General features: G+C 43.1%; 1 protein-coding gene across 2 annotated transcripts in view; it reads right to left on the reverse strand.

The window, feature by feature from the left end:
• BCR (BCR activator of RhoGEF and GTPase) overlaps positions 1-15,591 on the reverse strand; it is a 99,611-nt gene that overhangs the window by 48,313 nt on the left and 35,707 nt on the right. For both annotated transcript variants that reach the window (XM_042015126.1, XM_042015125.1), the window contains one exon: positions 3,502-3,686. In XM_042015126.1, the coding sequence (XP_041871060.1) occupies positions 3,502-3,686 (185 nt within the window). The remainder of the gene's footprint in view (positions 1-3,501; positions 3,687-15,591) is intronic.

Genomic DNA, 15,591 nt, shown 5'->3' on the forward strand with positions numbered 1-15,591 from the left:
TTTGGAGGCCGAGCAGGCAGCATCTCCTCATCTACTTATGAGATACAGGTGGTAGGAGGGATTAGAAAACACTGCCCAGATGACAAAGTGTAAACCCCGCAAACCTCTGGAAGTCAACTGCAACCCTCAATTCTTGGAACAGAATGTGCTGGGAGTTGGTCACCCTACACACTGAGGGAACAACAGGAAGCCCCTTCACAAATAGTCCAGGAGGTTTCCCTTCACTCTCTTCTAGCAAGAGACAATGCTTTTGGCACTCTGCACTTTCCCTATGGTGGCTGGACAGAGCAGGGGAACCCTGATGTGCTACCCAACCAAAGGCTTTAGCTGCTTTAGGGAGATGAAAGAACTCAGTCAAACACCTGGCAGAAAAATACAAAGCCCAGAGCAAGCCCATAAAAGAAATCAAAGCAAAACGCCCTTAATATTCAGATAGCAACAATGCAGTCCCCAAGAGGGAGGCAGGTCTCATGGATAAGGCAGATGACCACCACAGCAAAATGCTGCAAAGTCTGTGTGACAAGTGAATTACTTAGATTTATATTTATAAAAAATAAATTTAAAATATCATTGTTTGCAACATTTTCCATTTTCTGGGTGCCTGACTGGAGTGCTGTTAACGCTTGGTTTCCAAGTGAAATAAAGGGAATTTTACTTTAATGTGAAGAAAGCTGTGTTAAAAGTCAGAACCTGGTTTTGCAGAATATTACACATCTCACATTAAGCCCCCAATACTAGCAAATGCTTCTCCCATAACCTGCCTGCCTCCATTACCTGTGCTAAGTGAACATACCATCCTCTTACCTCACAGAAACACTGCTAGGATAATTAAGATCTGTGTGACATTCCAGCTGTATTTGAAGTTAATGGAAATGAATACTTTTGTACCCAGACCAGAGTCTGCAGTGTCCTGTAAATAAGGTGCACATGCAGCTCTAGAGATAAAATATTGACTCCAGTGAGTATCGTTCACTATACCCACTGCACAGGGCAGGAGCCCACAGGAAAAATGGGACAATTGAGTAATTCAAAGTTATCACAAAGATTCAAGACTTCTTAACTTCTGAATTACTTTACAACCCTAATGTTTTGCTATGGTGTACGTAGTGCATGCATTGTGTTACATACAGTTCACTCCCAGACTGGTCATAAAAATAAACTGAAATTTTCAGAAGTAACTGCAGGCACCTAATGAAAAAGTAAAAGGACAAGAAGACAACGTTAAAAGCAAACGCATCTAAACAAAACATGTTTTCTGCTAATCAAGTTTAGTGCAAAATAAAATAGCAGAGACATACATCCTGATATTTCTGGTCCAACACATGTTTTGCGTTTGGCTCAGCAATGTGTTTAACACCTAATTTTGTTACTGATGTGTTTTCCACTAGAGCTGAAAACATAACTCAGCAAAAGCCATCTAACAGCTCATGATGACTGAAACTTTAACTTGCTCGGGATATACCTGGACATAAATTAGTCTCTTTATCTTTGTCATGGACTGTCCAGGGACTGTCATCTGTGGACTGATTACAGACAGGATCAATTGAATCAACTAAGGTTCACGATTAAAAGCCTACTCTGTATCAGGACACCCCTTTCTTTTGGAAGCCATGAAACATCTTTTTATAGTCAGAGAAAAGAAAGCAGCAACTTACGTTAAAAACTATTTTTGAATAAGCAGCCTTCAAGCATTATTAAAGTAACTTTTAAATTAACTACTGTTAAATGCTTATGAGGCAATATTTAAATAAATAAAGCACAACATTAACTATTAGGCAGTGTCTCTTCCAGGCCTCCAGTCACAAGCACTATCATAACTGGTTCTTTGAAGATAACTCTCAGCCATGTGTAGTCACACGGTGTTTTTCCTTCATCCTGAGAAACATAACCTGGAAATCTCAAGCCAATATTAAAATGGTTTTGGAGCTTTTTAAATTTACTAATGATAATTTCTTCATTCAAAAGCCTCTTACATATCACAAGAATTCTCATCTTGAGAGATAAGAAAGCATCTCATAATTAATAGACTAAAGCATAAGCAGCTAACTAGGTTCCACACTTTACAGTCAAATAAAATTAAGTAAACACTAACAATATATGTATTTGATAATGCTTCAAGAAATCTTGACAATGAATTTTATAAATGAGAAAGAAAGAGGACACTGTATCAGGAAGGATTCTTAACCTAGAATTCATCCTGGAAGAAGTAAGCATAGATATATGACAGTAACCAGTAGAGAGCAGAAAGATGTGTATAATGAACTCTGAGCACTGGTGGTTTGGGGAACTTCTCAGACTTGCCTTTTGATGCAAGATAAATAAAACTGCCTGATAATGGTGATGGTGTTGATTTACACGTACACTGATATCTCTAAAATATCCATAATTATCTTCCATGACCTCTTAACTAAGAGGGAAGAACAACATAAAGGCAACACAAGTTAAAACACTTGGATGAGAGATTTCAAAGTGTCATTTACAATGTGGGAATTCAACGTTGTTTGGCACTCTTTCATAGAAATACTGTAGGAAGGAAGTGACAGTTGGCTTTGCACTATTAAACATTTTTATGAATGATTTGGGGAACCCAGAACTTTGAAAATGACAAAGATATTTAGGGAAACAGCAACTTGGGACTCAAGTGCTCTGCAATCTATTGCAAAAGGATAAAAAGAAGCGAAAGGTTGAAAGTCAAAGAGATTAATCCAAGCTGAAACAAAGACATTTTGGACTGTGAAGACAGCAGAGCCAATAGTTCTTTACCAAGTCATACAGACGACTCACTACCAAGACTATTGTAAAAACAAAAATAGAAATTTTCCTGAAGTTCCAAGCTATAGCCATGCTATTCAACCTGAAGCGAAACCAAAGCAAGGCAGACTGAAGGGCCATGTTAAGCCACAGGTCAGGCAAGGCAGTCCCTTCTGTACTTTTTATCTATGATAACTGATTATACAGACAGCTATTTAGTGAATAGTCAAATCCATCACAAGCAGTGGCCATCTCCCACCCAAAGTCACCACTTCAGAGCTGGCAGTTTTAATTCTTTTTGCTCCATTTTCACAGGCTGAAGGAAATAGGTCTTCCAGATGCTTGATCAAAATCCTTAATCTACCTGAAAAGAACTTTTATTTTCCTAGTGAAAGGCAATGACAACTCACATGCAGAGAGGTATGAATGTATTTCGTTCCATGGTCTCCTTTCCAAAATATCTGCTGTTTAGAGACCCTCTCAACTGCAATTAGTCACCAGTTCTCTCCACTAAAATGCACAAAGTGCTCAAAAATCATATACACAACACTGACCCCCGAAGTTTAGGCCTAGCATCAGCTAGAAGCCTCAGTTTAGCTTTAAATGTACACCATCAATAGGCAGTGCTGCATTATGTCAGGTAATGTGTCCCACAGTGCTGGCAGTCCCCGTCTGTCCCCTGCTCAAGCTGTCCACCCCCTGCAAACCTACAAGGCTTTGCTGACGCCACAGAGGCAGGACAGGACTCACTGATTTTGTGGATTCCAGAGAGCCCGAGGACAGCGTGTCCCGGCTGCCGCGGCTCTTGGAGCTGAGGTGGGGCGAGGAGGATGGCGAGTCGTCGATGTAGGGCATCATGTCATGGTGCCGCCTCTGCTCCTCGGCGCGGTCAGCATCATACGCATAGCCAGGCGGGGTTCCCCCGAATGGGGCATCTGCAAAACACACACACAAGGGTCTGCTCACCCTGCAGCTGGGCAGGGCATAGGCTGGGCAACAGGTGCAGCCTCCCAGCTGCTGTGGTTAGTTATCAGTAAACCCAGAGTCAGCAATGGTTAAATACAGATCAAGTAGAGGAGTAAATATAATTAAATTCACGTTGTCACCAAAAGTTCATTTCACTTATTCTGAGTCCTAAAAGGCAAAGTCCTTTCTAGCATTAGTGGTCATTTAATTACAGCACTTTCCCTCACATTTTCCTTCAAAAGCATGAGCATCAAAATACCAGTCTGGGTTTAGGAACGTACTGGGTAACAGACCCTGGGTTTTCTGTCGATCAAGAGTAGATGATGCCCCTGACAGTTTAGGAAAGATAGGTAATACATAGCTCAGGGGAGAACTGTAACTCTCTCCATACCTCTCAGCAACAAGAGGACTAGGAAAGAAAGGTCCTACATGTCAAGTGAACCAACCTACTGCCAAAAATAAAATCCTAAAAGGTCCTTTTCTGTTGGCTGCCTCACCTCCTATTTTGAGCTTAACCCCTTAAACAAATAAACAAACCACCACACTGTTCCCTTCTATACATCCCGTCTCCCCTCCCCCAAAAAACCCTAAAACGACACATCCAAAACACAAGCAGAAAAGGATGGTGGTATGAAGGGTCAAGCTAACCATTACTGCATGAGACATCAATGAACTTCTGCAGGAAAAATGAGTAGCAAAACTGGTTATGGCATCTTCAGTTGCTGGGTACAGAGACTGCTCCTGCAAAAGTCTCTAACAAGAACACATGGCTCCTTCTGCCATAAGCTAACAGGCTTTTCACCTCTCTGCACAAAGAAATATACACAGAGGACCCAAATTTGGTGTCTCTACAGTGACACCGCACCACGATTTCCACGGGCCTGTGAAGCACTTTCACCTGCCAATGCCCAGAAGTGTCCTGTGTGTGATAGTAACAGCGATGCACAGGCTACTGCCCACAAAATGGTGGAGTTGTTCCTCTCTTTCAGCTACAAGTCACAGAATGCCATTCTTCTCCCCAAACTGAAGAATAACCCCAAGAAGATAAGCTGGATCTGCCTTTACAGTAGCCAGTGAGCCTTATGGAAGACAAAGCCATCAAAAGAGAAAAAACAGTTATACTTGAACAGATGTAGAACCAATTTCTTACTTTTTTCACAAAAAATAATATCGTGAAAATATTATTTTATATATTATTTTCATATTTAATAATATGAAAATAATAAGCAGTTGCTGCCAAGCATACTAATAATCCTGTTATACATCACTTAGGCAGGGTGGAGGAGTAACATTTTAAAGCCCACTTTCCTCCCTCACAGTAAACTCAGTTAAAGCATGACTCATTTCAGTAAAAGATGTGAACTTTATGTGGAACAGAATAAAACTTGATCTATGTGGCTTTTTCAGGAGGGAGAGCTGGTCTGGGGAATTTACACAAACAATATACTGAAAACCCAACAATAAACTCACTGTAGATGTGAGCCTCTGTCTCAGCTTGGACCAAATGCCACCCAGCTAAGTAACAGCCTGATGCAAAAACTTTAGGCTGCGGAGAGACTGTGGCAATATTATTTTAACAAACTCAGTGAGTTTTATGTCACCCACCTGCTCGAGTTACTACCTTGTGCTCAAGCTCTCAGAGTTCCTCAAAAGACATGTTAGGTTGTGCGCAATCACAGGAACAAAGGGCAGAGGGAAGGTAGTATCTGCTCTCTGGAAGGAGCTTTGGTCTAGATGTTAGAGGTTTCCAGGGTCCACAACCATTTAGAAAACACCATAGAAGTTGATTTGCTAAACAGCGGCTTGAATGGGAGTTACTGAAAAAAAGGACCTTCTAACCCAAGAAACCTGTGATTTATTACTGCCAACTGAACACTGGCATTATCCAAGGAGGAACATCAGTACTGGGCACTTATGCTGGCCTCAAGCCTACTCAAGGAAGAGTTCCTTTTCCTGCAGAAGTTTCTTCAAACTAATCTTATGCAAACCAATTTCTCCACACTCATGCAGTAACAAGACCAAGTCGCTGTGTGGAAATTAAGGCAGGAATATTTTTTTCACTCCCAGTGCTCACTCTCAGAATGAATAGTTTGCTCCACTTTTTGTAGTGGGGGAGTAAATGCAGACTAAAATACATTAGTAGAAAGGCTTGCAGCAAATAACAGTATTTCCACTTTCCTCACTTTCTCCAGCTAAAAAACAGCTTTGCACTTCTACCTCCCATAATGTGTTCTGTCTCCTACTGCACAGGAAAACCTTTACCTGAAACTGGAGGAAACAACAGGTGGAGGATCAGCTTTGCAACAAGATTCAGTCTACTTTTGAATCATTTTGTCTCCCTAGCCATAAAAAAAGAAAACAAGACATCTCAACAAGGAATGAATCTATCAGTGTCACAGACTGCTATGAGATCTGTTCATAGAGCTCCACACGGGATTTGAAACTTTATTTCTGTATCCTCCAGGGATTCTTCACACATTAAAAAGCTTAGAAGTAGTTGTAATCCCTCTTTCTATTATTGCTGCATACAGCACTGAAATCCACCTATGGAGATCTTAATTATCACAAAGGCAGAAAGACCTTCTTGCATTTATTCTGCCATTTTTTCCAAGAGAAGCGAAGTACTGCCATAGCCAGATACACTGCACGAGCCTGAACACCAGGAACAGAGGTAGCCTTGTATCTCGGTGATTAAAGAGCCCACTGTTGCCACGGAAACTGGGTTATTCAGATCTCCTCAGCCCAGCACAATGCTCACAGGCTGTTCAGCCTCCACCTGGGAGCAAATACACCACAGCAAAGAGAGCAGAGCCAGGAGCTCACCTGCTCTGACACTTCCAGCTGCTCTAGGCGCTGCCATGCTTGATGGCAAGTGGAGACAGCAGATGGGCTCAAGCAAGAGCACTTGGTTTCTTAGCCAGTGCCTCTGTTAAGGAGAGCATTAAGAGGGTTCTTATTCTCATGTTAGGGCCAGCCAGTCTCAGACTTACTATCAATAACTGAGCCATCGAGGCCAGAGGAAGATGAACCACAGCAACAACAGACAACTGCTGACAAGAAAAAGGGCAGGCAAACAAGGACGATAGGCTCCAATGGGCTCTCTCTGGTGTGCTAGCACCAGAGAGAGACACCAAGGACACAGCTAAATGAGGGTTCTGCTTCTCATCTCACCACCACGCACATCCCTTTCTCCTCCTCTCTGGGTAACCTGAAAAAGATCTCATCCCATAGAGAAAAGCAGCAGCTGTGACTTAGAGAAATGAGCCCTCTCAGGACACAAGAGGAACTATTTCTACCCTGGCCTTTCTCTTACAGTACCACTCTCCTGCACCAGCACAACGGGCGGGTGAACCACCCGGGGTTACAAAGGCTCATCATTAATTCACACATTCTGCAAAAAACCTCTCAAGCATTTACCTCTACCTTTGGTTCTGACAGAAACAGCCTGGCCTTGCTTTGCTTCAGCTTATATGAGTCTGTTCTAGCATTTTTCCTTGCTCAGTTACTGCTTCCATCCTCTCATCATCTTTCTCATCTCTATACCATTTTCATTTTCTTCTGTTTTTCTCAAATGTAATATTCCTTTTCTCTACAATCTTGTGCTTCCCCTCTTCTAAACTGCTTCCCTCCTTCACTGCTTCAAATTTCACCTGGCTGGGGGGTAAGGAAGAATCTAACAAATTTACAGTTACAAATTCACTGGCACTCAGAGCAGAGCAACAGTGCTCCCTTGTCCTGTTGCCTACACCCTTCCTGCTGGGTGCTGCATTCATTCTTTGGAAATATGAAATCATAGACCTAATGTGAAAGCAGGAAGGGTAAAAGAAATTAACTTCTAAGTAAAAAGAAAGATTATCTGCATCTAATCCACGGCCACACAATGGTTCAAATGCACGTGTCATACTTTCACAGCAGCACAACATCCAGAGCTGCTTGAGAGGCTTAACAGCAGCATGCAGAGAAGATTCCAGGCGAGCTGTGCTCCAGCTAATCCCACTAAAAGAGCAGTGAAGCCACAGCAGCTCAGACCTGCCTGCCTAAGTAAATACCTAGAATCCTGGAGGGGGAAGGGAGCTGTACGTCCTGCCAAAGCCCCACATCACTGTGGCTTCTTTGTGAATGGTACCCAGGCTAGCACAAGTTTGTAATGTCTACACTCACTCCAAAAACATCCCCACAGCTGCAAAGCAGAACAGAGCTGAAGCAGTTTGCACCCTTGTGTTTCTATGCCAGGGAATGTGTGAGGCCATAGTTTGACAATGCACTGTCTTGGCAGCAATAGGATTTTAGGTTTCCCCCACCAAGCCATAAACCACTTCATGGCCCTTTCCCCTCTTATCCCCTTAGTTCTGCAACCCCACAGATGCCTGTGGTCCAGATAAAGAACTCAGCCAGCTCAAAGAAAAATATCTTTGACACTTCCCTTCTAAGCTGGATCAGCTCTCTGATCTAGTTCATGGCTCAGAAATCCAAACTGGAAGGATACACGCACAGTAGATCAGGGGTGGGTACACTTAAAAACTTCTGCTGCAACTAAAGAATATACTAGGAAAACACTGCTTCATTTCCTTTAGGCTGAAGCTTAGTCGATTCTTGCGATTTACACATGGCTGCTTTAGGGATAAATTACCGGAATGCAACACCGCTTCTATTCTTATTTTTCCTTTGTAACCTTTAAATTACTAATTACTAAGTGCCTTCCAACCTTAGCTCCAGCTTTTACATATCACTGCTTACTTGGTGATAAACAATTCAGAAGCATGTCATTTTATTTCTTAGTGCTGGCCAGGCTACTTGGAGAAGGATCAGGGATTCAGGCCCAGTGCTGAGTACATGTGGAAGTGCATCAGTGTGGATGGGCTGTGAATGCAGTTGCCTGGGGAAGGCAACACCATTCCCTAAACGATACAATAACTAAGCTGTGAAAAGCTAAACATCTTGCTTATTTCCTTGACATATCCTGAATTATTATCTCCAAACCCAGGAAATAGTACACTTAATATGTACCCTTTCACACCAAACTGAGATCCACAAATGATAATTATGGTGTTTACCTATACCAGGAGCCTGTCTCCCAGGCCATAAAGATCATATATCAAGAGAAAAAGAACAGATATATTTGGCATGTCAAATCCCTACAACTTTATTTTTCTCAGATGTATGAAGAAAAGGCTAGGCTAGGATGCTAAACAGATTCAATACAGTTTTCTTCATCCTTTCTATCTCTTCTCTATGTGAAGACAGTACATGTACATGTAAGGATGTTTAGTGAACCCTGAAGTCCCCACTCAAGTACAAAACCAGTTCATTTAGCAACGAAAAGTCCCATTAATTTATAAACCCATTCTTTAGTATGAGATGAAAACAAAGACAAAAAGCATCACAAGTTAGCTCCAAGCCTGCCTATGGCCTCAGACCATATTTCTCCTTTAGACACATGAACTAAAGCCAACTGCAAGTGCTGACAGACTCCTACCAGGCACCCCATCACTGGCCATAGAAAATGTCCAGAGGATGATCCCGCACACTGCTGAACAAGCTGACTGGGAGCATGGGCTGCAGAAGCAGAATTGCAGTGAAACACATAACACAGCTCGCCCCCAGGAAACACCCATCAGCTCAAACCCAGAGTTAAACAAGCCATTTCACACAGGCTGCACTGTCCCTTCTGCAGGAGACATGAAACCCCCCCCCCCCCCCAGGGAACAGAACAAAAGGTAAACAGCACCCAGGAAGGGAGGTTTCTAAATACATTGCTGAACACTAGAATGACAACTGCAGCTTATGCAGCATGCAAAAAAGGAGTTTGTGAATCCAAAATTTCAGCAGATTTTCCAACAATCACCAATATCCATTTCAGGTTTGCATCTTCTGCTCTCCCATTCCTGGAAGTAATTTCTCAATCATGTGGAGTGGCTGCAGAAACAAGACCTGTCACATATAAATTTTACACAATGCTTCAATGTCTGCTAAGGAAAGGTAAAGCCCTCACATGGGAGTCCAGTGTGCATGTGCATGTACAGATTGAGAACTGCATCTTATTTTTGAGATGGAAGGAGGAGAAAGCAATGTACCTTGCGTATGGAAGCAGCAAGACAGCTGGTGGTTCTCTCCACCCTCCCTCCCCTGGGGGATCCCAGGCCAAGGATGTTAACCAGCCTCCAAGAAACTTCTGTCTCTACCACAGATGAGCTTTATCCCCATGGCAGACAGCGCCCTTAAGCCTTCAGGAGATGAATTAACCGCAGTCCACTTTTAATCTTTTAGGTGTGTCAAACCCAGATCATTAAACATCTAAAAAAGAAGATCAGAGTTCTTTAATCTGCCCATATATTCCATGAAGAGTTCATGCAGAGACTAGAGGACAGGTCTGATCTGTTTGTAGCAGTCTGTTACTGAGACATGCTGCATTTGCTCTCATTGGTGTATTTGTGGGGACAGATTAAACATCCACACAGATCTAATACCCATGCAGAAGAGGTTCCATGATCCAGCCATAATGTGAAAGCTGGGACTACTGAGGCCATTCTCCACCTCAGGGAAACCTAAGGCATCCTCCCACAGGACAGAAAGAGCTGCTCACTACAGCTACTGAGAGTCATTAGAAAAATTCAGGAAGCTAACCTGATTATCCAGCAGACTCCAGACAAGACTGCCCTGTGGCATGCAAATTCCAACGATGTCCCTTCTGCCAGCACAACTTCCCTGCTGCTCATCTTTACTCCCAACAACTCCAGTCAGCAGCCCCGGAGTGCTGCACGCTGAGGAATCACACACACCTCACACCCAGCCAGGCCTGCACGAAGTGCACAGCACAGCAGTCAGCAAGGCAAGAGCAGCAGAGGTGTGAATTCCCATCTCTCCAAGGCATTGGACACTTTGAGCAGTTTCAATCCAACTGAAATACTGGGAAGGAAGCACAACCACAAACCAGACAGGGGAGTCCAACCGATAACAACAGTTGTGATTAGGAGGACAACAGGTTACACATGGAGAAGATGTGGCCTTTCAAATACAGGGTGTCTCCACAGCCATTTGTAAATTTTAGGATATACTACAAGCAGTAGGGTGTGACTAACATTAGGAGACAAAGTTACACCCATTGTCACTGCAGAAGGCAAGACTTGAGCATATCTCTGATAGCTCACAGTGCCTATGTCCTACTGGTTGCTGCACGTCCTCCCAGGCACTGACAAGGTTTAATCACCCCCACTTAGAGGCCTAAACAGCAAACACACACATACATGAATGAGGTGTGCTCCCAGCATGACTGGCTGCAAATATCTTGCCAACAGGCAAAGACAGAGAAATTTTGTCAAGCCTGAATTACACAGGTACTACCCATTCAAGGAAGAAAGTGAGAATACTCACAGGCAGGCCAAGGCCCAAAGCAGTGAAACGCCTGTTACCTTTTTTCACTGTTCCTCCTAACTGTTTACCACTGAGTGATAATGGCACACCATTACACTCCATAACATGGATGAATACCTCAGATTCCTGCCTTAGAGAGAGCAGAAGCTGAATCTCTTTCCTTACAGCATCTATGTCTTTAGATTCCTCTCCTGTTCTATGTTTTCTCAGGCAAGTTGGAAAGGTTTCCATGTTCAGTTCATATTGGCAGTCAGCAACATGATGACACTAGATGTCCATGGCAAAGAAAACTCCAAAGCAAACTGGAACACCTTTGCAGTTTTCTTTTTCATTCCTCACTCAGGACTGTGCACCAAGTTAAGCTGTCCTCATTTACTGCAAGTCTAACAGGCAGAAAGCAAATTTTAGGCCTAGTTGTTCACACATAGAGACTTTTCAGCACAAAGATACATGTACAGGTAGGCATATTCAGAAGTACATGTGGCTTTGTGTCAAAGGCACCAGGAGCTTTAGCATTGACTAGATCAGAGGTGCAAACTGACTGAAACAGAGAAAAAGTTTCCATGAAAAATAAGGTAAAAAACACCAAGAGCAAAATCAAGCAAGTAAACAACAAGAACCATGTACGGCTGTAAGGAGAAGAACCTGGAAGTCAAACTTCAAACTATCTCCCAAAAAAATCAGGGCCTGCATTATGAGGGCTGAAGTTTTACAATTCAAGCAGTTTTCCTTGTGTATGTTCCTGTCCATGTCCCCTCCACTGTCCCCTAAATCACATTTGCAGGGACCATGACAAACCACAGTAGGAGCTGGCTAAGCTAAAAATAACTGGAAAGAGTGTTATTTTATAACCCAGAGCAGTTCCTATTCCATTTCACTGATCCTCTCCACACAATGCAGCAGCATAACAGCACGGAGGTGGGATGCAGCAAATGTGACTGTTCAGGTCAGCACTACTGCTGCGCTCAAACTACAGCCTTCATTTCAGTTCTAAAAAAAACAACCCAGCAACAAAGCCCAAGTGGAAACTGCATGTACTGACTGCATTGAGAGGGCTGCTTCTCTCATACCCAGTGTTGCTCTGTCATCTGCCAGGTGAATGGAAGAAAATTCCAACCATGATCAGCATACTATTTACTATTTTGCTCTTCACAGTTGTCTCAGAGTTTTGCAGTCACTTCAAACAACATTTGGCAGCAGGAATCTCCAGAGAAGTAGATTATAAAATTAATTGAAACAAAATGGAGCAATTGTCACCCTGTGATCTCTTAAACCCCCTCCCCATTTATATATACCTTTTTCTGTATTTAACTAGAGCAGATCAACAGTCCTGGCATGTGGAGAGGAAAGGGCCTGTTCAAACAAGAGTTTAACTGAACTGACAATTCTGTGAGAAGGGGAGGGCCAGCCCTAGGCAGTGTGGGGTATTAAAGTCTATTTTAAAAACCAGTAAAATGTCTGGTAAGAATGCTGTTCTGCTTCTAGATCTTCAACCTCTTTCAAGATGAGTTGCTTTGGCTTTATTTTTTTGCAATATTGTTTTATGTTCTCACTAGTGCAGCTGGGACACTAAGAAGCCAATAAAGGTAGCTGCCCTCTTCCTGTTTACACTGTAAATCTACCCACTGACATCTTACTGGTAACACTGTGAAAAATAAGCTATTGATTTACTATCTTGGCCTACAAAAAGCAACCCAAACTAAATGCCTTGCTAGGCAGATGGTTCTGCCTACACCACTGACAACCCTTTCTGAACACAGCTGCTGCCCAAGCTCAGTGTCTTCCTGTCATCTGGCTGAAGAAGAAAAAACACTTTTGTGTCATTCATAATCACGGCAAGATAGTTATAGGAACTCCTTTTACTTAAACATGCTGAAAGTAGAACACAGCTTCCTACCAGCATTAATAAACATCATCTACTGCCTATCTCTTTCCCCTTGAAACTACTATTAAGTTTAAGATGAAGGTGTCACACATCAAGGTCTGTTCTGGGTTAGTAAGTTCTCAGCTGACAGACCTTTTTCACAAGCTGTGTGCTTCTGTGCAGAACCTGCTTTTAGAAGTGGAAGTCCTCCTCTAAATATTAAGAATAAATTTAGAAAAACATGATTCAAGAACAAGCAACAGAGTGGTGCCAGAGTTCTCTGAGAAGCTAAAAAGCAGATGAGAGGAAAGACCTCTCAGTCAGAGCTCGTGGTGTACTTCATCAGACACCAACAATGCCGGTTTACACTTCAGCATTATTGACTGATTCACTGCTGCTCAGATTTTATTAAAACATGGAATAAGAGGGAGCTTATTTTGGTAACACAGATGTGTTACACCACCACTTCGTTAAGCCCTGCCATCCCACAGCATGAATGAGCCAACAAGTGATTTTGAAGCCATGCCAAGGGGAAGCACTAAAATGCCAACAAATTTCAGCCAAAGGAAAACAGGACCACAGCAGTCCTAACTAAGACAAAACAACCTGTGTAGATGATGGTGTCCCCCAAGAGCTTTGTTCTGTACCCAGACTTGTACACACAAAGCAGAGCTCCTGCTCAGACAGCAGCTCCCAAAGCAGACTGACTGTTCTCATGCCCAGCAAGTCACAAAGCAGTTTCACTCAGTAACTCTGCATCAAGGCCAAGAAATGAGCTCTTGCAGTTCCCCAGAATTTTGACGGGAGCTGTGGACATGCAGGGACACACAGAGCCAGGCAGGATCAGAACCTGGCTGCCTGCACAGACAGCTGTGACTGCCACACACACACACACACACACATTCTTCAGGGGCACCCAGAAGCTGCAATTCAGCTCAGCTGGTGCAGGAGAGGGCAAAGCAGAAGGACTTACCTGTGAGAACAGCTCTGTCTGCTGCAGGCCCCAGAGCAGCCTCTGCACTATTGCTGTACTGCAGATGATGGAACTAAGAATTGCCCACAGTGAGGACTCATCCCCAGGCAAGTCAGAAAATAAACAACAGATTTTCAGGGGAGTGTGTCTCCACACCCCACATCCCTGCACAAGACCTCTTTCCCTTGAGGTGAAAAAGCTTGTTACGGAAACACTCTGGACACAGAATTAAAAACCACAAAATATATACACCAAGTATCTGTACATAAACACACACACACACATATATATACGTGTACACCCCACAGGACAAGACGGATCAGTTGTCCCAGCTATCTAGGAGCAGGATTTGGTCTGCCAAAATACAGGCTGAACCCAAGCAATCCACAGCAGATTCCTACTGAGCAGTCTGCACAGCAGGATAAGATTTTAAAAGATTAAGCAGTACAGCATGGACAGTCACATACAGAGCAGATACAGCCAATGATGATGCTTACTGCTGTTAACACTTTCATTTCCAAATTCCACTGCTTAATAAAAACAGGTGAAGAGTCTGAGCAGCTATTCCAGAGCATAAAAGAAGCCAGAAGCCAAGATTTCTCATAGGAGCTAGTTTACAGTAAGAAAACTCTAAAACCAATACAGCAGCAAAAAAAATGCTTTCTCCATATGGTTTTGGAATTACTTTCTCCTTTTATTTCCAGTGGCACACCCCTCCCAAAAGAGCCAGACAACTATCCTTCAAGCTGAAGCACTGAAATTCCAGAAGGAGTGATAATCACAGTGGTCTGACACTGGCACTTAAGGCCTGCTTCTGGTTTCAAGCCTGAAAAAAACCCCAATTATTTACCAGAATTATGACCTACTTAGCAGATAATAGCCTGGGATCTCCTCCCTCCCTCCTTTACAAGCAACATTTTTCTAGAGAACAAAGCACTAAAAAGGAAAGTATGTGGGAGTAGCAGGAACAGGGGCCTGTTTTCAAGAGCTCTCAAGCCCCAATGCACCCACATCACTGCTCTGGGCAGCTCCCAGTGGGCAGCTGGTGACAAGAACCAGCTCCCCTTGTGCCAGGGACCCCTGAGCCTTTTGATTTGGCTGAGTGCTGCAGTGAGCAGTAAGCTGGCCTGGCTGCCTGTCACTGGCACCACACCAGTGGCTGTGGAAACCCTGGCTATGACATGTTCTGCACGAACTGACACTGAAATCAGTATTTTGAGAGGAGAACAGTTCTACAAACCCAGAAACACAAAGAGAAGCTCTATGGAGGGCAAGCTATAACCACGAAGAGAAAAAATTCAAATATTTGAGACAAGATCCCAAATCTTCAAGACCGCAAGCCCTTTATGTCAGGCAAGAGATAACAGAACTTTGTGCCAAAATGCATTACAAGTACACATATGGTCTTAGCACCTTAACCAGACACCTTAGAAAGAATATAGACCTAAATGATTCTTTGGCCTCATTCAATTCAAGTTAACAGAGATGGGGGTATAGAAACTCACAGCCATTTGTATTGCAGTGGAAGGTACTTTAACCCCACCTACCCCCAAGGAACTGATTTAGAAATTATGTCAACCTAAACTCCTTATATAGTCCCCAAGCATGTCCGGAAGCAAACAAAAATCTTAGATGGGATAAACTGCTTACTGGAAGGGGATCAATC

Source organism: Corvus kubaryi, unplaced genomic scaffold, assembly GCF_017639235.1.
Source record: "Corvus kubaryi isolate FWS band 111438036 unplaced genomic scaffold, C.kubaryi_AGA036_p1.0 split3-37173, whole genome shotgun sequence".
Classification (NCBI taxonomy): Eukaryota; Metazoa; Chordata; class Aves; order Passeriformes; family Corvidae; genus Corvus; species Corvus kubaryi.